This window comes from Oryza brachyantha, chromosome 5, assembly GCF_000231095.2.
Source record: "Oryza brachyantha chromosome 5, ObraRS2, whole genome shotgun sequence".
NCBI lineage: Eukaryota > Viridiplantae > Streptophyta > Magnoliopsida > Poales > Poaceae > Oryza > Oryza brachyantha.
This window is the reverse complement of record NC_023167.2, coordinates 10,308,442-10,331,579: the sequence shown is the minus strand read 5'-3', so window position 1 is coordinate 10,331,579 and position 23,138 is coordinate 10,308,442. Positions and strand designations below refer to the sequence as shown.

Sequence of the window (23,138 nt, the reverse complement as noted above, 5' to 3'; positions counted from 1 at the left end):
GAAATTGTCTTATAAGCATAAGCATAATTAAAAAGATAGGGCGATAAGAAAAACAAAATGAAATAAATGAATAAAATCACTGGTCTGAGAAACAAAATGCATTATAATAGTTCAATTCGCAACCACTGGCACTATTTTATCAAAACTGGTCAACTCGTCGTACACTAGAAACCTAGTATATTGCATCGAGCCCAATTATAGCGAGCTATGAAAGGCTCGAACAAGGCTTACTCGTTCCTTTGCTAAAGCCAAAAGGGAGAGAACTGACATCTCACTGCAACAGGGTTCATAGAGTTGTAATATCAGAAAGGCAATATGAGCATCGCAAGGTAGAAGCAAACGATTGAGGCCTCCGCACAAGCCTTGGCATTCCAGCAGTATAGTATGATCCTTTCTAGATCAGAACAATGAGCCCCTAATACTATTTCAGACCACATTGTCACAATCGGTGATCACGAAAGGCAAACACCACACCGCTTGTAATGATGTTTACATAGATAATTGCCCGCAACACTGCTAAACGTTTCTTGCAATTTCAGTGCAAGGCCATGCCCTCATGACCATGAGTCATGTGAAGCTTCTCAATCTCCATGAGTCCTACAAGATGTGTGGTCGGCAGTAGGAGCCGAAGAAGTGGGAGCATGGACAAGCTGGACCGAGTTCTGGGCTTCACCTTTTCAATTGCAGATGACACAATATGGGGAGGTGGGATGTTGTACCACTGGAGATAGCAAGAAAGGAGCACAGCTTCGTTTTGTGCATCAGGCCATTTGCCTTTGCTCAGGTAATTCACGAAGTTGTCATGCAGGTTTGGCAATTCTGCGAAGATGTATTCTATGCGCTTCATAAGTGATTCCAGAAATGTAGACTGAATAATGCCTCCAGTTGTAATTCTACCATCAATCAGTGCTTCATTATAAGCTGATGCAACCTGCATGTTGAAAAAACATTACCAAAAGTTGCTCATTTTCTTAACGATCAGAGGGAAATACAGAAAAAAAAGGTATATTAAGAGCAGAAGATGCATGTGAACCTCCTATGGTATAATATGAAAAACAAAACATCGACCAACCTATGAGGAACTAGGCAACTTATTAAATTAAGAAAAATAGGCACTCAAATCCTCGATGAGGACTTCAACTTGGGTGGGTCTAGGCATACATCCACACCCTCGACCAACTGAGCAAGCCCAGTTCCTGAATTTCTTCAGTTACACACAGCGAAAATCTTAGTTTCTAATATCAGCACAAAATCCAGTTTCTGGCAATTCTAGCCTACAGCACGATTTATAATTAGTCAAAACAAGAGAAAGCACGTGAAAATTGATCTAAATAGAGAAAAATGCTGACAAGAGAGAATCATGAGAAAACAAAAGGGACAATACAGAAAGAGAAACAACATACTATAGAGATTCTAAAAGAAGGTAATGGTGGTGGCAGAAAATCTGCCATCCACCAACTATATTATTTCAAAATAGTACTACTTATTAGTTCTATTTTTCATCTCTAAAAAACAAGTTCCAAACAATACTAGCATGCGTACAATTCATATTTTTCCATAGCAAAGCACGGGTGTTTAGCTAGTACTATAGAGAAACAAATAAAGGCAAACAAATAAAGCTCTGTGAGTAACCCAAACTAGCAATAAAGAGAACATATCATATGCAGAAAACATAGAAACAGGTACAAACCTTCAAGCTGCAAAGGAAAAGAGAATCGGAGAAAGGGAAGTTTCCAATCCTTAGATGCTCCCACATAGTCTCAACCATAGTGTAAAAACTTATATAGACCTGGAAAAGAAATAATGATGACTAAATTACATGATAATTCATGGGCAGGGGACAATTAACAAAATGGGAACAAGTATTCAGTAAGAAACCTGTAATAACGCTGGCCTATCCTTGCTCATACATTCATAAAGTACTTGAGAGCAGAACTCTTCAAAACTGCCATTGTGCCTGCATTTGACATTTAAACTTAACGTTAGAAAGCAAGTCAGACACTGATGAGTGCTTACTATCTGATGGATAGGCCATGCACTTTGCACCATCTATAGGTTATGTTACCCCTACCCCCCCCCCCCCCCCCCCCCCAAAAAAAAAAAAAATCAAGATAAGATGTCACCTGCCTGTGCTTCCATGACTGACAGCACAGTTTTGCAAAAGCTATCAAGCTTGGATTAGCAGAAAATGTGCTTACTAGCTGATCAACTCTAAATGAACTATGAGTACCACTGTTTGCTTGATTACTGCACGATGTGGATGGTGTATCCCAAACCTAAAGAATTGACATAGAATAGTTAAATTAATATAGAAAGTTAGAAACATTAGGCACAGATTTTCTGTCAGAAGGGCAAGAAAACAATAACCTCATGCATTGCCCGAGAAAGCAAAGATTGGCATCCAATTGGATCGTCTGAGTAGGAACAAGATCCAACTTTCCGTTTTATATAGAGTACGCCACCATTAAATGGATCATTCTTGTCTCCAGATTTCCACCATGGCTTATCTATTGAACAGACAATATAAGAATGATCCAATGATACATTTATTTTTCTGAAGAAACATGAAATATTTAGAAGAGTTGTATACCTTCAGGTGTAAGTGTTATCACCTGAGTCCAATATCTGGGACCACAAACTCGAATCTTCTTCAGCTGCAACAGAATTAGCCTATCAGATTCTGCAGTTCATAGGTGAGAAGCCCACTCTGGTTCCATACACTCCAAAAACTGTAGATGAAGGGTAGAGATACTCTATGACCTTGATTTCCATACACTACTTTTAGACTTCTTTTATGTATATCCCAAATGATATAAAGTTTAATCATTAAATGTCATTTCCCCAACAGAGCGACTCCAATATTTTGAGAATTTTTCACATCCTTTGTGCATCAAACAATAGGGTTTTGCACTTTACAAGATAGCATCACTATTTGATATTTGCACTTTACAAGATAGCATTACTATTTGATGTTTGCCCTTTACAAGATAGTATCAGTACATTTTTGTTTACAAGTAACTTCTGTTCATATATTGGTTACTACTTGTTCACAATTGGAAAATAATTTCTGAACAGGTCAGTAAATTTGCTGTAACTTAGTGTCAACTGACATGTTACAATTATTTCAACAAATAAATATTCTGACAGTCTACATACCACTGAACGTTCTGGTAGAAGACAAGGTGTCACTTCACAGTAGTTTGTCTCATCGTAATACTCTGTTTCAGCAACTGTCACTTCCAGAGGACAATATACCGGAAGTCCTGTGTCAACATCTACTGTCTGAATCCATCGAGGTTCTGTAGCTATTACATACAGATGCCTGAATGCCTACTTACAGTACCATATAGAGAAGATTAGTTGTTTACAACAAGGGAAGCTACCAATATAGTGAAAAGTCCAGAAGTCAGAATTACAGGAACCTCACCTGGAGATGACAGCGATTATCATTTGGTCCAGTAGGCAAACGTGGGTATAGGGTGATCAGCAATGCAGCAACTGCACTATTTGAAGTTGAGAATGTGTGTGTACCACCTCCAAGGAATAAGAATCCTATAGCCAAGCTTACCTGGATTATAGACAAGAGTAAATGCACAGATAAGTCTACAGCTCGTAATTGACCTGGCAGATCTATCCATCCAGATCACAAAATAAGCAATCAGAATGTCAACAGAAATTTCTGTGCGATTGGAGACTTTATTTTTGAACTTGATGCAGTGATTTCTCACAGTTTGTAAAATAAGCTATCAGAATGTCAACAGTTTCCAAATTTGGCTGGCATAAACCAGGCACAAGTTCTCACTAAACTATCCAGGATTTCCTATATGAAATGGTCCTAGGTTGGTTCCAGGAATATGTTATTTGGGGGATGACCCGGTTGAAATGGTCCTAGGTTGGTTCCAGGAATTTGGATGGTCTTTTGGCAGCAAACAGAATCCAAACAACTTTAGACTTCTAGAAAAATGCAATGAAATAATATCAGTCCCTATCTGGTTTTTAATTTAAAGAGAGCACATTTTTTCATAACACCCAGTAGTAGTACTCACAGCCATCTGCAGTCCATAGTTTACTTGTCCTTCAGCAGAACTTCTTCCCCTCAGATAACGCAGTAAGCGGAAAATTTGTAAATGTCCAGATCCTGCCATTACCTTAACAAAAACGAAACACAAATTAACAAAACGAAAAGGAAGTGTCTTTATTATAGTGATAACCCATATTTATGACATAAAGCTAAAAGATTTCATGGAAAGCTAGAATGTTGTATCAATTATACAAAAAATAGCACCATATGCATTCTAACCAGTGATAAAGAAAGAACAATAAGATGCAAACAGAGCTCAAGAGTCCCACGATCAACATGCTGTAACAATCCCTTCAGTAATATGCTTTGAGTCTGAACTGATACGTGTTTAATCTGCAAAAACAATTTACTTTATAGTCAGACCTAAATATAAGAAAAATATTGAATAGGGACGTATCTCGGTACCTCGTTGAGAAAATGAACCGCATAAGCATATAGCAGCTCTTGGGCATCACTATTTCTGCTGCCTGCATACTTGAGTCCTGAAATCATTGATAATTGCTGGTAAATGGCAGCACAAGCCTGCTAGGTGCACAAGAATATTTAATGCAGATTCTACTTGTTACTAGCCAACACCAACAGTCCTGTCATGCGTTAGGAAATTAAACTAAGTTATACCAATGAAATGCAGTGCTACCAGAAGTAGGAAGGCAGTAACCAGGATGGGCCGATGGGGTTTACTGAAACATAATCAATGAATAATGAAGGGGTGTTTTAGTAAAGCAGATGACATTCTGCAGCAACAGGCTGTACCTACTGCCTTCAATAACAGATAGAGAAGGTTCAACGCAAATTCAGGAAAAAAAAAAGGGGGGGGGGGTGATCCCCAATCCAAAACAGTGAAGGCTGAAGAGCAGCTCCATAGTCAATTTTGATGGGCGAGGAACAAAAGCACAATGATTCCATAGGGAAAAGAAAGGTTCAGAGGGGTATGTACTGCTTTCCTTCGAAGGATGTTTCCAGGTTAGCCTATCTGTACATATGGCCAGCCTAATTAGACAATCACTGGTTAATAGATAAGTAAAGAAGGTTCCCTAGTTGAATTCTGCTCTCAATTACCAGATAATTTTTCACTCACTAACTATATGAAGAAATCTCCATTGAGGTTAAACTTGCACAATCATACATGGGATGAAGCCATCACATACAAATGCTGTTTCAAGACTAGCTGTCATATAAGGAGTGCGATAATAATAGCAGGGATATGGCGAAGAAAGGGATTTATGGAACAAATGCTGACTACTCACCAAGTGCAATGCATGCTCCAGTGATAATATTAACATAAGCTTGAAAAAGAGCTTCGGTATCAAATTCGTCATTGTCCATAGCCTCTTGACTCGTATTGGTAACACCAAACTTGACAAATGAAGGAATTTGAGATTCGACCCAATCTTTGGTAGGTTGTATTCTGTGAAATAAAAAACATTACCAAGCTTTATGGCACTAGTTTACAGCAAGTTTGTTAATGAGTTATCATAAAGGCCCACTAAGAATTCAGATTGATATTGCAAGATTTACCTGCTCCACAATATTAAATTCCGCGCTACAATGCGAAGCATTACAAAATCAGGTCTCACATACTGCAGATCAAAGTGAGTATTGGGAGCAGTAAGTCTAGCTGCAATTTCTTCTGACTCTGCCTGTACAGTGGGCAATAATTAGGAAATACACTAAGAATCTTTCTAAAATGTAGACTGATCTTTAGAGGAGTTAAAAAGGACCCAAATGACTAAGTGAAGTTACTTTAAGAAATATTAGGGCTAGAGCAATTATGGCTCCAGGTGCAGTAACATCAACATTTATCTGTGCTCCTTCCATCATCTGCACAAACGAGAAGATAAATATACAAATAGAATATACAGTTCACATGTGACTTATGGAATGTGCTGTGACTGAAAAGAATCAGGACCTGCCCAGTGTTGCCACTTTGCTCATCAGCAGCTATTGATGCATTTAGTTGTTTTTCCTGACAATATTAACAATCATTTATAAACACATTAGCAAAATCTAATTGCTCCAAAGGTGCAAAAATCATAATATATATAAATAAAAAGGTGTCAAAACAAAGATATTAGTTAATGGGAGTACAAGGTAGTTGTTTCCTCGACTATGCACCTGTGGCTTAGTGAGAGAAGCATCTCGAAGGGATTTTTAAGGGAAGTACAGATAGATGGCAAGCAAATTCTTTTATTATTGCTTGCCAAGATCATGCACCTTCACTGTTTAAATAGAAAGGCTGTAACAAGATTATCTAATGCAACTTAATTAGTTCAACATATGTAGCAATGAACACATGTCATTTTAATAGCTGTGCAACAAGGACATGCACAAATAAAAACAATACATCAGAATCCCATGTGGACTTATCACCATGTTTGGCAGCAAAAACAACAGCAGTATAGAGTCCTGCACAGCAGGCCACTCAATTGACATATCCAGACTTAAAAGAAAAGCCTTCATCTTAGTTTGTATTTCCATCAGGCATCAAGTGAGTTTGAATTAAGATTCCACAAATTCCTTAACTATAATCCTTAACTATATTTGGTTTTCCCAGAAATTATCTTGTTAGGGTTGGCTCTGTTAAAGGAGTCCTGGATTTCTGGGACATGGTTGCAAATTTGCAATTGAAGAAAAGAAAACGACGATCTATCTCTCTTCTAACCACTTGCCACGGTGACAAGATGCACAGCACCCATGTCTTCCCATCGAGCATAGTTGTTATCTCCATTCTTTCCATGCCATTCAAATCCACAAATGTTTTGAATCAATTGACACGTATTAAGAACAAACCATCTTAGGGGAGCACTCAGCATTAGATACTAAAGATAGAGGGCTATGAGATCATACATGGTAGACTTCCTTGCTGCCAATGTACTCAAAAAGCCGGTCTAGGAAAGTGTCCATGAATCCAAAAGCATTGCTTCCACGACCTTCAACAAAAGCTTCAGTTATTTTTGTTGTGAAGAAGTGCTAGCTTAAGATATGTATCTGTCATGAAATGCAATTCACCTAAGGCAACAAGTCCTAATGCAGAACCTGCAGCAACAGCATAGCCTTCTCTTTCTAGCACATTATCACCACCACTTCTTCGTCCAATCTCACCCTGCATGTATTAAGTGCACTATAAGTAAAAAAAATAAAATTTTGCAATTGGAAAAAAATAATCGTATACAATTAGTCTATATATTATCACATGGACAATGCCACACCAGCTGCCTATATGGGCCCAAGAAGCTGGGGGCTGCTGCAAGGAAGAAAAGTCAGTAGTATACTTTGCTTCAGATTCATTTTAGTACAATCACTTATTTCGGTTTGATTTGATTACATCCTTCTTTGTAGCCTTAGTGCCTTTTAGATTGGTTTGTTACCGCTGTGATTCTATTTAAGTGGATGGCAGATTCATTAAGAAGTAAAGTAAAAGGATGAATAAAACATCTCGTAGTCCCTAAAATTCTGCAGATTATTTTCTTAGCCAGCTACTCTAGACCTATTCCTTGTCACTTGGTGCCCTCATTCACGGTGTTCATATAGTGTTTCTGCCATGAAGACTGATAGCATATTGAAGGCCACAGGGAAAGATTAATTGATGTTTGGTTGCTGCCCTGGGAATAGGCCTACTAATGGGTTGGGTAGGAATGGTTTTAATGGGTTGGATTTTGGTTTGGTTTTGTTTTGGTTGGGTAAAAATGGACCGATACCTCTAATGGGCTGGATTGGTTTGGAAGCATAGAGATAATGGAATGGTGTGCATTGGTTTTGGTAATTAGTTTTTGGGTTCAAAATGATTACAATCCATGGGGATCCAATGGATTCTACTAAATGGACTGAACCAAGTTCAAACACAACTACAAAGGAGGTGTCCAAGCAGAGACTCCAGAGCAAGCAGTCTCCTGGCATGCTCAGCACGGAGGTCATCATCCGAGGCTAGCGGCGGTGGTAGGAGCAGTGTGTGGGTGACAGACCATGATCCTGGGATGTTGCACACAATGGAGCAGACAGCAGAGCATGGAGAGGCAATCATTGAGCCGCTATCACCGCTACAGATCGGTTCAGGTGGCCTAGCTCCTTGTGGGACGATCTCCGCTGCTCCACAGCTTGTCGTTTCTAACCAGACACAGCCTACCGACCGCCAAAGCTCTTCGTCGTCTCCGAGTGGTCGTGTTGCACTTTGCCACACCATGCCGGCTGCCACAGCTCGTCATTGTCTCCAAGCGGTCGAGCACCTCAGAACGCTATGCCAGCTGCCATAGCTCGCCATCCTCTCTGACTGGCCGAGCGCTTCAGAGCGTCATGCTGACCGCCACAGCTTGTCGTTGTCTCCAAGCACGCTGTCGACAGTGCCAATACAAACATGGACGGATCGGCAGTAGCGGTGGAGCTGCCAGGGAATTTGCCACGCCCCTCCATTCGGAACATCCCCACAATTTTCTTTCACTGTCTGCATTGGCCTGGTTTCCGTGACGCACCATTTGAGTAGTGAGTATGCGCGTGCCGTAAGCCTTCCTGATCAACATGGTGAGGTCGTTCTAATGTGCTTTCCTGTGAGCCATTGCCTGTAGTCATAGAGCTCATGGCCATTGTAGCATGTGGTTTAAATCCATGGGTTGGAAATGGGTGAATCCACTTGACTCAAATGGTTTGAGCAGAAAACTCTAACAAGTTGGATTGGTTTGGAGCTTTGAGGTAGAGAAGTGGAGTGGGCTTGTTTTGTATGTTGATTCCTAGGGAAATGGGTTGAAGTGAGTATGGACTGGATCTGACCCCATTAGCAGGCTTACCTGGGAATCTTGACTAACTCAGGCGTCTGATTTGGTCGCCTGTGGCCGGATCGACCTGCCTGAGCGAGAGCCCCCAGGCCATGGCAGCAACCAAACAGGCCGTGTAGACATGCTTATAGGATGGCTTGACTATCATGTGTCTACAGAGAACTCTTGCTAATGAAATGTGATGAAAAATTGATATTTGTGAGGAGCTTATGTCCTCATCCTTACCCTCTTAACATTAGTGTCATGGACAACTGATAATGAAATGCAAAGAAAGGCAACACAAAAGGCGAAGGAATCCCAATTGAATAGAAGAAGAAAGAAAGTACCAGAAGAATCTTCATGGTTAATGCATGTGCTGATCCTTCATAGAGAAGTCCGATTCCCATAACTGCTGCTGACTGGAAAGAATAGAAAATATGAAAGTGTAAATACATTGCCTGCTAGTAGCATGTAAATTGCAGGAAATTTAGCTTACTCAATAGAACAAAAAAAACAAAGAAAAAAAATTAGGTAAAAGATATATATATGATCATGAATTGATCAATCACTCCATAGCAGGTGAAAGTGAAGAGACATTTCTGTAACAGACTACGGGACAACAAGATACAAGATGGAAATGAACCAATGATAAAAGGCACCAAGGCAGGAAGCCACATTTGAAGATTCTCAGTCTAACTCTAATGTAAGGTGCAAAGATTAACCCTGGTCACACCCAAACTAAATCCAACCTATTACTCCCCACAAAAAATAATAAACATATTATAATGTTGTACCAAAACTAAAGCCAACAAATCAAATGCTAAGCATCAGTTTGTATATTTTTCTATATTTTGGCCCATAAACCTTTGCTTGTCAAATGTACTTAAACTCCCAGGTTAAGCATCTTCAGTCAATTTTGGAAATTGCATTTGCTAAAACCTAACAATATAAATGGACTTAAAGGAACCACATTATCTCTGATTTTTTTTTTCTGAACAAGAACATTAGGTAAAAAGATGCATTATGAACAACTGCATAATGAGTTTTTAGTAGGTTAAAATCATTTTCATTGCATCTGCCAATAAGCAAGCAAATTCTCAAGCTTCATCGAAAACAATCTCTACAATACAACCATCAAAACTTGCAAAACAACACAGTCTAGGATCCATTTCACTAACAAACATTCTCAACACGCAGCACTATACAGCATGTTAATGTAACACCTGTTAACACAAGGATCACATGCTAAGAATCCATAAAACTTAGTAAAAACACAGTAAGTCATTTAGATAATCGCATTGTTACCTGCAAAAGAGTAGGCAATTCCAACTCTGGTGTAGAAGATGGATGCCGGGAAGGGACATGAAAATAGAGCATCTGAAAAATTGCAATCAAAACAAAAACAACAAAAATTAAATTGGCAATCCACAAAGCAGCATATCCCAACATTCAAAGTAACTGTACAAAAACAAAACCACAATAAACAACTACAGAAGTAAACACTGGATGATGTATTTAACTTGTGCATTCAAAAGGGAAAAAAAGCAGGACACTGTTCCTTTATGCTCATACCAAAGACGGGGAACTACAATCAAACCATGTCAATGCTATGCAGATGGTTTTAGCCCCATCAGTTCCAATATCAAGTCTTCAGAGAATTAAAAGTTATTTATTTGGTTCTACTCAAAAAAGGGTTTTGAAGATAATATCTGCTACTCCTCCGTCCCATAATGTAAGCAAGCCCCTAAATTGTGTCCAAAATATAAGGGATTTCATGATCCCGAAATAACACTTCATTTCCCATACATCAACTTGTGTACTACTTTATTCTGCACTTATCAACTTTTATGCTACTCCCTATTTTAATAGATGACGCCGTTAATTTTTTGTTACGCATTTGGTCATTCATCTTATTCAACAAATTTATATAATCGTGATTTATTTTGTTGTGATTGGATTTATAACTAAATATACTTTTAAGTATAACTTACATTTTTGCATATTTGCATAATTTTTTTTGAATAAGATGAATGGTCAAACATGTAACAAAAAGTCAACGGTATCATCTATTAAAATAAAAAAGGTTTACTTTATTCCCTACCTACCAACTTTTGTACTATTTTATTACTCCAACTACCACATTTTGCAACATAACTTGTACTTTTTTCTACTATTTTTTTGCAAAAAGGGCATAATCCCTTATATTATGGGACAGATAGAGTATATCTGTTCAACAAGATCCTATGCAGATAAGGAGGAAAATTTATTGATGACAGAGGTCATGTATACAATTCACCATATATTCCTACAATGGATGGAATTCATAATGCCACTACTTTGAAAAGAAACAAAAATAATACACATATGAAAGGAAGACTTTTCTATTAAAGAATCAGTCATCATACAATTATCAGATGGATAAAATTTACTGACTCGGCAGTAACATACTTTTGACAAGTAAAAATTGTACAAGTTCAACACAAACTCAGGCTGTATACCTTTGATATTGCTGGGTGCATTGTCCCCCTATTAGATGCTGCCAAACCAAGTAGCAAACCAAGTCTAGTTATATCATGCTCCTGCGTTAAAATAATAATAAGATAAACCACACAAAACAAAAATGATATCATAACCCCATTTTCTCCTACTAGGTTGAGTACAGAAGTAATCAAAGGGAGGACAGAGTGGTGAGTGATGACTAAGGTGAAAAGTGGCCAAGTGGTACACAACAGTTAAGAGATAACAATGAACACATGAACACAAAATTAGTGAAAACAAAATTATTTTTTTAAGTAATGACCAAAGGACATGAAAGTCACCTGGGAGAGATATCGATAAGCATCAGTCATAGTTAAAACTCGTAGATGTTCATGCAAACCAAATGCAAGAAGCAGACCAGCATGAGTAAAATTTGGTTCTGAAGGTCTATTATATTGTATCCAGGTTCTCAACATTTTCTCCTGAAAAAGGAAAAATGACTGTTACACATCCATAAGTAGGAGGAAACACAGAATAAAAGCGGCAAGCATTTTCTAAGAGTTGTGAACTTTGCAGCTTGCTACTGCTGGCTAATATGGTCTATCTGTTTTGTGAGAATCCTCTTTACCTGAAAAGGAGCAAGCCTGAGCCCAGCAGCCACGCCATTGTGAAACTCAGCCCAGGATTTGAATTCTGAGACACTTCTAGTACTTAGGTCAAGATTAACCTACAAAATAATGTAACAGTAAAGATGAAGTTAGAATCTGGGATCTACCATGAAGAAATATTATAAAAATTCAAGGATAGCACGGAGTTAATGTTAGAAAGTCAGATAGATTGAAGGTGGTAGCTGTCGCAGCATGATATTTATTGCCCTGCCATGCTGCACATGGGAAGAAATGCAGTTCGGTGTGGGGGGCTGGTGGTGGTGGATAAGCTTAGTTTCTGTGGCTTTGTTCATAAACTGGTTAAATAAAGTTTGTCTGACATGAATATCCAATCAAACGAACTAAAAAGGAGTATCTAACCAACCCTGAAATGTCTCAGCTAAAATCATATCTTGAACTAAGATAAGGGTTGCTATCTCTAAGATGGGCATACAGCACAACAGTACCAGATATGCTGTTATTCAGCTGTTGTACTGCCATGAATAGGGGAGACCCTGTCTGACGCATGAAATAGACAGTGATGGCGCAGTAACATCAAAGTATGCCGCGTTATTTAACCCTTCTTCCCAACCTATATTCTCTTATTTCCATGTGCACGCTTCCCAAACTGTTAAATAGTAAATTTTTCACAAAAATTTTGTGCAGTAAAGTTGCTTTAAAAAATCATATCAATCTGTCTTTTAAGTTTATATAGCTAATAATTAATTAATTAATCATGTATTATTCTGTTGCTATGTTTTCCACGCCGGTTCCCACCCCAACTAAAGAACACGCCGTAACAATACATCTTTGTGATCTTAATAGTGGAGTTCTTCAGAAAGCAAGTCTAACAGAAAACATATAAAGCTTGAGTTGCATAAGAGGTAACATTACAGTTGCATTCTGCTGTGCAGGCAGCCGACCAGCTAGAACAAGCTTTGGGAAGACAAGAGCCTGCAGCAAAAGAAAATGGTCCCATAACATAGATAGTATCAACAGGCCAAGGTAACACAGTATTGGACAAAATGCAACCACAATCATGAATCATCTGGCTATAGTGACCGTGTGAAGTCATACCTCTGTCAACAGCGTGTAAGTTGTAGCTAAAGTAAAAGCCCCACGCCCAAAAGGTAAAGCTGTTGTCCTTTGTGCAAAATTCCATAGTTGTTGCTGAAAATACAAGAATAAGTTAGAAATAAGGTCACTCATAACTATTGAGATCACAGAAAGAACTGAATTAATACCCTGAGTCCCTGACAAAAATGATTTTTATCATTATTTCGAATTTAGGAATACTTAAGAAAACTAAAATGGCATATCACAAAGAGTGAAAGATCATCAACATGAGAGAAGGTGATGGTGACAATGGGAACATGGTTTTTCGTAATTCAAATTTAACAGAAACAATAATTTAATGTGATAATAAACAAAGTTGTTGTTGGGTGAAACAGTAGTTTACTGTATGTAGTCAGTAACAGCAATCAAATAGCAAGAAGAGGATTACCTGTTGTAGGTCCTGATCAGACACACTAGGATTAGTGGGTGTTTGTATCACGACAGGTCTTGCTGAGCATAAGAGACGTCTAACCTAGTTAACACAATAGGATAGAACAAGAAGCAATATATATAGAATATTAGAATAGACATCATGTCAATTTGACATATAATGACAACATAAGGTTAAAGAAGACTAATATAGCTTATGCAAGCAATGTGATTTCCTGTTGTTTATACGTATCAAGGATAGAACCATATATAAATAGATGTATATTTACTTGCTATTTTCATTAAATTATTTGAGCTTGCACCTACATCTTTACAGCCAGATCTGATGATCCATTGCAAGTGTTGAATATGTCAAAACAACAATTTTTGTATATTGTAATACTTCTGTGAAACATATAATTAAAAGACCAGGAAATGATTAAAAAACATGGAACCTCAAAAGGTTGCTTTAGAGTAATTTACAACTTTGTTTGTCAAAACTATACCTTTTCTATAAGAGAACTTTAGTGGGACATCAGAGAACTACCACAATAGCAGACATTTTTTTATCAAAACTGTACGTCATGCACTGCTATTAGCAACTGGACCATCTGATACGTCAAGCTTGCATGTCATACACAAGGCAATACTCATGATGTTACAATGCACAAGTTGGCCCTGTGTGTCTGACAGATAGACCCAACCTGTGAGATATCCTCATGCTAAACGAATTGTATTTTTATGACAAAATCATGCACTACCATTGTAGCTTGGTAGATTTACAGCAAATTTATAGTTCGGACAAAACAATTGCATTTTTCTGCAACTTCAGTATAGTCATAATATCTTCAAGTGGGCTCACTAACTCCTACTGCATCAGTCCTTTTTACGTGATATTTTGGAATTGACAATCTCCAATGCTCATGTTCTATCATTACTTTTTGTGACTATATATTTTGTAAAAAAATGTTGAAAACATAACTACATGAAAGAATTTATCATGATAAAACTATTAAATATCATTTTCACATATAAAATCCTAATATTTGTGCATATATTAATGATTTAAGATTTTAGGTGGATTGGGGCACTGGACACATTCTAGGACATCGTGTATGATGTATCTGAGAACAGAGGTAGTAGAAATTAAGAGTGAAAGACGTGCAGCTGTAGGGACAGTCACTGGAAGAACTTGATGTTAAGCAAACTAGCATATTGCATGTCTGTGTTGCAACAGAATTTTTTTTTTGATGAACATTGTCATCAATCTGTTTTGGCACCACTTTCTACATATCTCATTTTTCATTTCTACATATATCTTTTAGCTGACAGTTGGCCCTTTGGCCCCCTCAGTCCCTCACTCTCCTTTATTTCCTTGACAAATGGTAGGAAGTTGGTCATGGGGTGGTCACAGATTCACCACTCACCTCTACAACTTGCTTCTTTTAAAGTAGTAGAGATAATACTGCAATTATTAATATAATAACTCAAAAGACAACTGTAGACCAAACAACTAAATAACAATACAAACCTCATTCAGACGCAAATCACGACCATATCGCAGCTGTGTTGTTGAGGTGAAGATGTGTTCCATTCCATCCTCAACAGATCTGTAGACAGAATCAGTATCCTCAGAATTCAAAATTTCCGATGAGGGGACATCCAACGCAGTTGTTGGTACGGTTACAGGTTGCAAATGTAGCATATATGGGACTGATATTGATGTCAAATTATCATTGTTCCAAAACCCATTTTCTTTCCTTCCTGACCCCATCTTTGTCATAGCTAGATCATCCCTCCCAACAAGAATATAAGCCGGTGCAGGCCAGTCATCAGGAGGAAACTCGCGGCATTTGTCCAGTGCCTGTAATACAAAAATTATATCTTAAGAGAAATTCAGCACCTGCTTATAACAAACAACAAAGATAGTGGACAGACATGGCGAAGCACAAGAGATACTCCAATCGGTAACAAATCCAATTGTTGACGCCCAAACTTTTCAGCAACCATAGTGAGAACAGTAAGTTCCTCAGTGCTTCTAGCTGAACCACTGGCCACTTCACAGTAGACACCAGAAGAGAGATTTTTTCCTTTCCTTTCTGCTCCTAATAATAAACTATAAAATGACACCACTTTCCTGCCCCAGCTCACAGCAGAACCTTTTTCTTTGCACATTAGAGCAGGAATATCATCTGAAGTCTTCATATGATAGCCATATTGCAGACAGTTTTCAAACCAACGAAACAAGCATGGTGGAGATCTTAAAGCAGTAACAGATGATAGCGAATGAAATTCAAACAAGTTGTGGGGAAAGTCTCGGCAATAGTAATCTACATAACTTTTTTCACCAAGGGATGAAGCAACTCTACATAACAAGGAAGCAAGACATGCCAGATCCCTGAAAAGGTAAACCAAAGAGCCAACATAGGTTGTAAAGTCAGGAGAGCTTAACATATGCATGGTAACAACAAAGTGCTGATATATGATCCAAAGATGTCTCAAGCCATTCAAGATCACATGAATCTTATGTAGGTAGATTTAGAAAGCAACATTAACATGCGGAAATATGCAAGTTTTGATGCATAGGACCAGATAATATAACATGGACAGCAAACTTATTGGTGGTAGAAATGCTTTGATCCTGACACTAAAACAAATATCCTTATCACTGAATAAGCAAAAGAAAAACTATAGTCCCATCAGTCAATATCCCACTAACTAGTTGCTCCACACCTGGAGAAAAGCAAGAGCTCAAGCTGTTGCAAAACTCTAAGCTCTTCACTACCAGTTGGTGGTGAAACCTGACCTATCAAGAACTTAGATGTTCACTGTTTAGCAGCATGTATGATGTAGGACTAATTATATGTGGCTCTATCAAATAACCCTCATATCTCTGGAGGCAAGGGTACAAGGCTACCCTGAGATCACTTCAACATCAAGTTAAGACATCTAATGTTTTGCCAAATTACACAATTTTGCGATCACAAAGAACCAGATATTATGCTGTAGTAAATTTGGACCACCAAATTACAAGAATACAATACATGGTACAAAATATTTAAGGTCATAGGAGATGTATAGTGAAACAAACATCAACACGATGGCATTCAGAAGCGACAGAACAAACAGAATGTTTAGACAAAAAGAATAAGGAACTTACTGTTTCCTCAAAATGTTCAGCTTCAGGTTCTCATATAGGGCATGCAATGTGTCCAAAATTTCTCTTACAAACCGAATATAGAATGACACATCTGTGCTATTTCCGTCTTGGGGGAAAGAGTGAAAATCTGTGCTGCTAGTAGTACATGGCACAGGCAAAAACGAAGTGCAAGAGGATGGAGAAAGTTTGCCATACTTGGCATGGTGTTTGCTGTTGATCAAAAAGTCCCAAGCTGTGCAAGGCGATTTAGATGATTTAGCTGGTGAAATTTGTCCATATTTTGCACAAATTTTTTCTATCTCATAACTAAATGATTCCCATTCTGAATCCACATGAGAGCTCGAACAAAGGTACGCAGCATCACTATCACCCCAGAGAAGAGAAACAAAATGGCTGTAAAAGCAGCTCTGCAAGCCTTCTGCCATTGCGGTTATGCAATCACTAACCAGAGAAGAGGAAGGGCTCTTGCGTAATGAACATCGGAGCATCTGGAGAGAGAAAATTTGTAAAAATGTTATATAAGATCAACTGAAAGGTAAACATCAAGGCCTTGTACAATTGGAGATAATATGGAGTTTACTATCAAAGGCATATAAGGAGATAAAATGCAGAAAGGAGATAGTTCATAAGAACAATCATATTCTGTATAGATTAGTCTTCTCTGTGTTGGTGACAGGTAACCCAACCTATAATTAAACAAATCACATCGCAAGTTATTATGGGCATTGGCATTTTAGCATCAACAGTAAATAGACAATAGTGAAGTCAGAACATCAAAACGCAAGTCCCATCGATTATAGGAAAGGTTAATGTCAGTGAAATTGAAACCAGACACAACATATGTCTGACCTTGCCATAACTCAACTTAGTCTACATGGGGTTCGCCACAAAAGGTGTAGTCGTTAAAATGATGGCCCAAGTTAGCAAAGGTTGGCGAAAAATGGAGTCTGACATATGGAGTCATGTGGCTAAAACAAGTGGCAAGCCACAGCTGCATAGGACGGAAAATCCCACTTAATCATAGTTGTAGTTATATTATAATCCGTTGTTGAACGGGTGGATGCAAAATGAATTAGTATGCAGGCTTTATGTGGGCTAGTGCGCGCGCTAGCCCACTTGCATCCTTTCAACTGCGGCGCGCTGGCATCAAACCAAACAAATGCCCAAGAACTGTTGCTGCTGCTAGCATGCCAACAATATGCGAGAAACCAAACAGCCCCTTAAGAAGTCTTTAGGATTAAATTAGTGATCAATAACAACCAACCTTAAGAGACAAAAGCGGAACTTTGTAAGGGAGGCTTAGAGGTATATTCACTATGGTCTCTTGAGCAACTTTATGCACCTTATCAAAAGGTAAAAACTAGCATAATAGCATGAACAACTGACTTTCTATGCATAAAAGTTTGTGTTAAAAAAGAAAAGAATATTAAGACAGTTAGAGTCAACAACCTTTACTGAACAGCAAACAACACAACCATCACAGATAACGTTCATATGTATAACGCCATATCCATAACATTAGTATTTCTACATTGCAGAAAGCAGCACACCAGCATGAACTTCTGGGTTCTGACACATCACACCTAAAGACTACTAAAGCAATATAGATGAACCTACCAGGCCATTGCTGCATGTCACATTTATACGACCTTCAACAGCATCTGTTATGCTTGTGATCTCCATATCAGAGTAGAAGTCCGTAACCCCAGAATTTAGCTCATAATTTGAAAAGATACCCTTCCCCAATTCAGTAGGAAGTGTATATCTGCAGAGGCACTGCTTTCCAGACTGCACTTGATATGTGAAAAAAGAGCAAGAATTACAGCTTGGACACATAGTTTATGAAAAGTTTACAGTTTATTGCAGCTAAAACCTGCTAAAAAGTGAAGTATTATGCCAGAATACAGGGTGCAAATTGAACACTTTGCTTAAATCTGGTGCGAGCTGCAACAAACACTCTAGTACTTAATGCAAACTAAAATCTAATCATAGACTAGAGAGCACAGCGGCTATTCTGACTACTAAAGTAATGGAGAACTGAAGCTTTCCACATGAATCGACAGCTAAAGGCCCAGCATGCAAAAAAAGGACAGCTGCTAGGGCATTATGTTGGAACAAAATGTAAAGTACCAGGAGCATGACTTCATAAGCATATGGACATGATGAAAGAACATACATAAAGAAGTAGGTCATTATCAGGAGTCAGAATGAGGATGTCCGTAAAGGGAAGGATTCCAGCTCGTGCTCTGCAAGGTACAAACAGCAACATTAAACTAGTTCATTGACAATTCAGAACTGTGTGCTAAGGCAAACCACCTTGGGCGTGTTACAACAACTGGTACAGCAGCAAATGCAGGAATGTTCCAGCTCATATGTGGCTTAATATCACTAAAGGATTCTCCGATAATCTCATCGACTTGAATTCTTACAGCAAGTAATATTTTTTGCTCATGTAGTAAAAAACAAATCATCGGTGTCCCATCAATGTCAGTTACCAAGAAAACCTGATAGGAACAATTGGAGTCATTTTCAAAACATATCAAAGAAAATGGTGTTGGTAAGAAATAATGCAAAGTATATAAACAAGGGAAACAACAGATACAGATATGAATCATGCTAAACAGAGTTTGAATATCTTGTTAACTTGAATTTCATAGGGGTGCACAGTAGGCAGCAAGCCAGCAAGGATCAGGGAAGGTCTCTAATAATAAGCCACCAAAAACACTCCCCACGAAAAAATAAAGCCTCACGCATGCCCCTTTCACAATTAGCCCTTCAACTGAAATGGAGCACATTTGGCAATTTCCATTGAGCAGCAAGCACAAAAGCACAGAAGACAGACACACGATATGGTAAGCACTGTTTCTAAGGAGCTTCTTGGCCATATTGTTGCAATGGATATTTTGCATCACACTTGTAAAAATATGGTTTCTCCAAAAATTTTCTACATCAACATTTGTTTAAACCACTTGGTCTAAGCTATTTTTGTGTTTATAATATATAATATTTAATTCATTCCTATAAACAAGTTGATAATCCATCATCGGCCTTCATCGACGTTTCAGCTAAAAAAACAGTTAAACAGGACAAGAATAAGAGAAGAATGAATTAATCAGAAAACAAGCAATATGGCATGGAAAAAGAAGGAAAAAGTATGCAATAGATGGAAAATATGACACAAAGAAGAGCTATTTTCATGCAGTTCGAATGGACCAACCTTACTAGCAGCAGATTGGGAGCATTTCCCCTGCCATATCTTACGGAACGCAAACTTATGCATAGAACTATCATATGGAATTAGGGACGCTGCACTGCCATCCATTGTTTCCTGGTAAGTTGTACCATCAATTTGCCAAACAGAGTGCTGAAATTTGCCTGTCACACAAAAAGCCAATTTCATATCAAGCCACAAAATTATGGGAATGTACAGACCAAAAATTTTAAAAATAATACCTTTGTGGTATGATGCCATTACAGGTATTATATCACTTGTCCATATAGCTTTTTCATCAAAATCTTTCATCACATCCAACCTACCCCTTTCATCAAAATATGTTGCCTGAAAAGGATTCATCATTATGCAACCAAAAACATAGGTAAAGAAACTGATCATACCTCTTATATGTTCATAGAGTGAACAAAGGAAACATGACCAGCTAATAATATGTGAAATATGGATAGCATATTTCCACTGCATGCACATGCTCTGATAGTTTGATGTGCAATGTGCCAAGCAGTCAGTGCCAGCTAAAACGTTGTTTCCTTTGTTGTTCTTTGTTTGCTTTACTTGGGGATTTTCAAAATTAGATATTGACCATTGATTATTTGATTTCTTTTATAGTGTATTTTCAAATAGAAGTCCATTTTCAGAATCAAATGTATCAGTACATTTTTCTAACAAAACATATGTATTGCTGGGCTGCGTTAATTAAAATTAAAACTTTGAACCAAAATGTGATAACACATTATAAAAATCATAAAGGCAGTCAAATAAGCAAAACAAGTGCACCCTCATGTTTTGGCACACTGGGTACTGCCACTGTGGAGAAATCAGTGCCTTCATATCTACCAAATTTGAAAGATGAGAAAGCAAATTCATCTCTAAAAACATGCATCATGGCCAAAACATAAAGTATAAAGATACCTGAGGCTCTTCAAGTGGATGTTTCAAAATGAGGTGAGATGAAATATCAGCTTTACTGACAGTCTCCAAAGTATTGACTTGAGATGAAACGTTGTAACTCAATCCAAATTCCTTGTTAGGACGAATTACATCCCTCGTTTTTAGCAGTGAAGTTGAGGATAATACCACACGGCCTCCATCGCTAGATCTCTGAAGTAGAAGACCAGAAGGAAGAGGCCATATTGATGAAACAGCATGTGGTAGTGGAATACTGGCAACCTCACCTGCAATATAAATTGTGCATTATGAGCATGAGAAAATTATAGGATAATATTTCAGCACTGTAATTTGGCACTATGGTGTAATCAGGGGGATAAACTCACCGTTTACATTGTATATAGATAAAATATCAGCCTGCAGAACACATAGAAGTGCATCACGAGTGGTGTCCATCCTACACCAGCAGGCCTACAGTTCAGGTCAACAACAGCACATGAGCACCTATTGTCAATTTTTAAGCAATCAAAAGCATGTTGATCAAATAAAAGCAAATGCACTGCAAGCTCAACATGTTAATTTTGTTCTCCAGAAAGATCAACCTACCACTGTATAATTAAATGTGTACAGAGTAGATAGTTAAAACCTTGAAGGGTAATTTTCAGGTCTAGTAAAATTGGAGGCAATTTAGGGTCTAGCTATTTGGCAGGCATAGCTAGAAATTTAACTAGTGAACACCTTATCTACTTATCTTTTAGTTGAAAGTTTTTCAACTGGAGTTGAAAGTTTTAGCTCACGAGTTGATGAAAGTTTTAATTTGGAGTTGAAAGTTTGGAGCTGGAGTTAAAAGTTTTGGTTGCATGTATGTGGGTCCTGCATCTGATTGGATCTGCCCACCGCCAGCAACACGGGAATAAGAAAACATGTACGTACACAGGAAAAAAATGCTGAGGTTAAGTACTCAGATGTGGGAACGCATCTAGCATAGAGATATTAGCAAACACAGTTCTAATCTATGAGCAACTATATGCAAAAATAAAAGATAAGGGAAGATTGTTACTTGTCAACAAGCAAAACAAAAAAGTCAAAATACCATTATGACTGTATTTGGTGAGAGGTATCTTTTGTGAACACGTGAACCGGCACTCCATATTATTCTGCAAGACAGGGAAAACATGAGCATATCATACTTATTATACAAGAAGTCAACATATATCAAATGAAAGAATCAATTGAAATACAAAATTCAAGTAGTTTGAGCACAACATATGGTACCATCGACAAGATATATTCCACCCAACTTATGTTGATGTGTTTTCATCTAATTCACTGGAAACATGCTTTGGCATGAAAGAAATGAACCAAGTTATTGTAAAAAAAAACGAACAGAACTTCCATCCATTTAAATTTAAACAGATCACCAGGCCAAAAAAAATTAAACAGTCACAGCTCATGCCACATTTTTCAGATATCAATAAAAACAAAGAGCCAACTAATCAATTTCTATCAGATATTCGTAGCATCTAGCTTCTCCATTCCCTTATATTCATCATTTGAGGCATTTATATAGCCTGCCAGACATGCCTTTTCCCATGCTAGCTAGAGTGTTAAATGTAACGATATGGTAATAATATCATTAAATTTGGAGAATGTAAATATTTATGTGAATATTTGTGGTCAGAGTTTTCAGAGTACAGAACTGAAATGCATGTATGCTTAAACAGAACATAATGAAGGTAACATGCCCTATTGTGTTCACATATTTTACATTTTTACAACCGTAACAAACAGCAAAATTAAAAAAAAAATGGAAGCCAATACACAGAATGCCAATTGCAAACACATAAACATTTGATTAATAGAAATAACAAATTAAAAATGAACTAGCATTGCTTCTACTCACTGTAGTCTGCAAGACTATGCCTCTCCAAGAGGTAGACATACAATTGAGCGAGAGAAGGCAATTTAAACAGTGGAATTCGGATATTCCTAATGCATAGCTGTTGCAACCAAGATAAAAAAAAAAACCTCAATTCTGCGCATTACCCCCCATTTTGAACGCGATAACTAGTTTAATCTTGCCCATTTCCCCGTTTCGGCCAACGCCACACAGTCACTGTAGAGCGGAGGAGTGGGCGTGCGCACCGATTCCCACGGATGAAGAGCTCGTGGTCGCCGTCGGCGCCTGACGAGGAGGCGACCTCCTCTCCGGGGTCCGGGGCGGGGGAGGCGGCGAGGGCCGGGTCGAAGAGGAAGTAGTCGTAGTCCTGCGGCGGCGGCCGCTCCCCGGGCACCCCCTCGCCGTCGGCCTCCTCGACCGCGAGCCCGTGCGGGCGGAACTCCCGCAGCACCGTCAGCCTCCGCGACCCGATCGCCTGAGCCATCTCGCTCTCCGCCGCCGCCGGCGACGAGGAAGAGAGGA

General features: G+C 38.3%; 1 protein-coding gene across 1 annotated transcript; it reads right to left on the bottom strand.

The window, feature by feature from the left end:
• Positions 1–332: 332 nt before the first annotated feature.
• LOC102707591 (anaphase-promoting complex subunit 1) lies at positions 333–23,133 on the bottom strand. The gene is made up of 37 exons (XM_040524096.1): positions 22,862–23,133; positions 21,810–21,873; positions 21,103–21,187; positions 20,741–21,003; positions 20,050–20,155; positions 19,814–19,971; positions 18,913–19,100; positions 18,773–18,842; positions 18,214–18,384; positions 16,597–17,084; positions 15,375–15,834; positions 14,968–15,300; positions 13,456–13,539; positions 13,029–13,121; positions 12,846–12,905; positions 11,933–12,031; positions 11,646–11,786; positions 11,325–11,405; positions 10,132–10,203; positions 9,174–9,245; positions 7,091–7,184; positions 6,929–7,011; positions 5,991–6,047; positions 5,825–5,902; positions 5,600–5,721; positions 5,329–5,489; positions 4,487–4,563; positions 4,301–4,414; positions 4,047–4,148; positions 3,428–3,568; positions 3,157–3,330; positions 2,591–2,654; positions 2,368–2,507; positions 2,128–2,276; positions 1,879–1,957; positions 1,691–1,789; positions 333–931 (listed from the first exon to the last, which is right to left on the bottom strand). The coding sequence occupies exons 1-37, from the start codon at positions 23,098–23,100 to the stop codon at positions 536–538; spliced, it is 5,457 nt and encodes a 1,818-aa protein (XP_040380030.1). The 5' UTR covers positions 23,101–23,133; the 3' UTR covers positions 333–535.
• Between the last annotated feature and the right edge of the window lie 5 nt (positions 23,134–23,138).

What these genes read in the sequence shown, in the direction of transcription:
- LOC102707591 (XM_040524096.1), bottom strand. Translation starts at nt 23,100, where the DNA reads ATGGCTCAGGCGATCGGGTCGCGGAGGCTGACGGTGCTGCGGGAGTTC. An exon ending in ATTAGGACTTGTTGCCTTAG is followed by an intron (nt 7,012 to 7,090) that starts GTGAATTGCATT and finishes CTTTTGTTGAAG; the next exon opens with GTCGTGGAAGCAATGCTTTT. An exon ending in TTTTCCTTTGCAGCTTGAAG is followed by an intron (nt 932 to 1,690) that starts GTTTGTACCTGT and finishes TTCAACATGCAG; the next exon opens with GTTGCATCAGCTTATAATGA.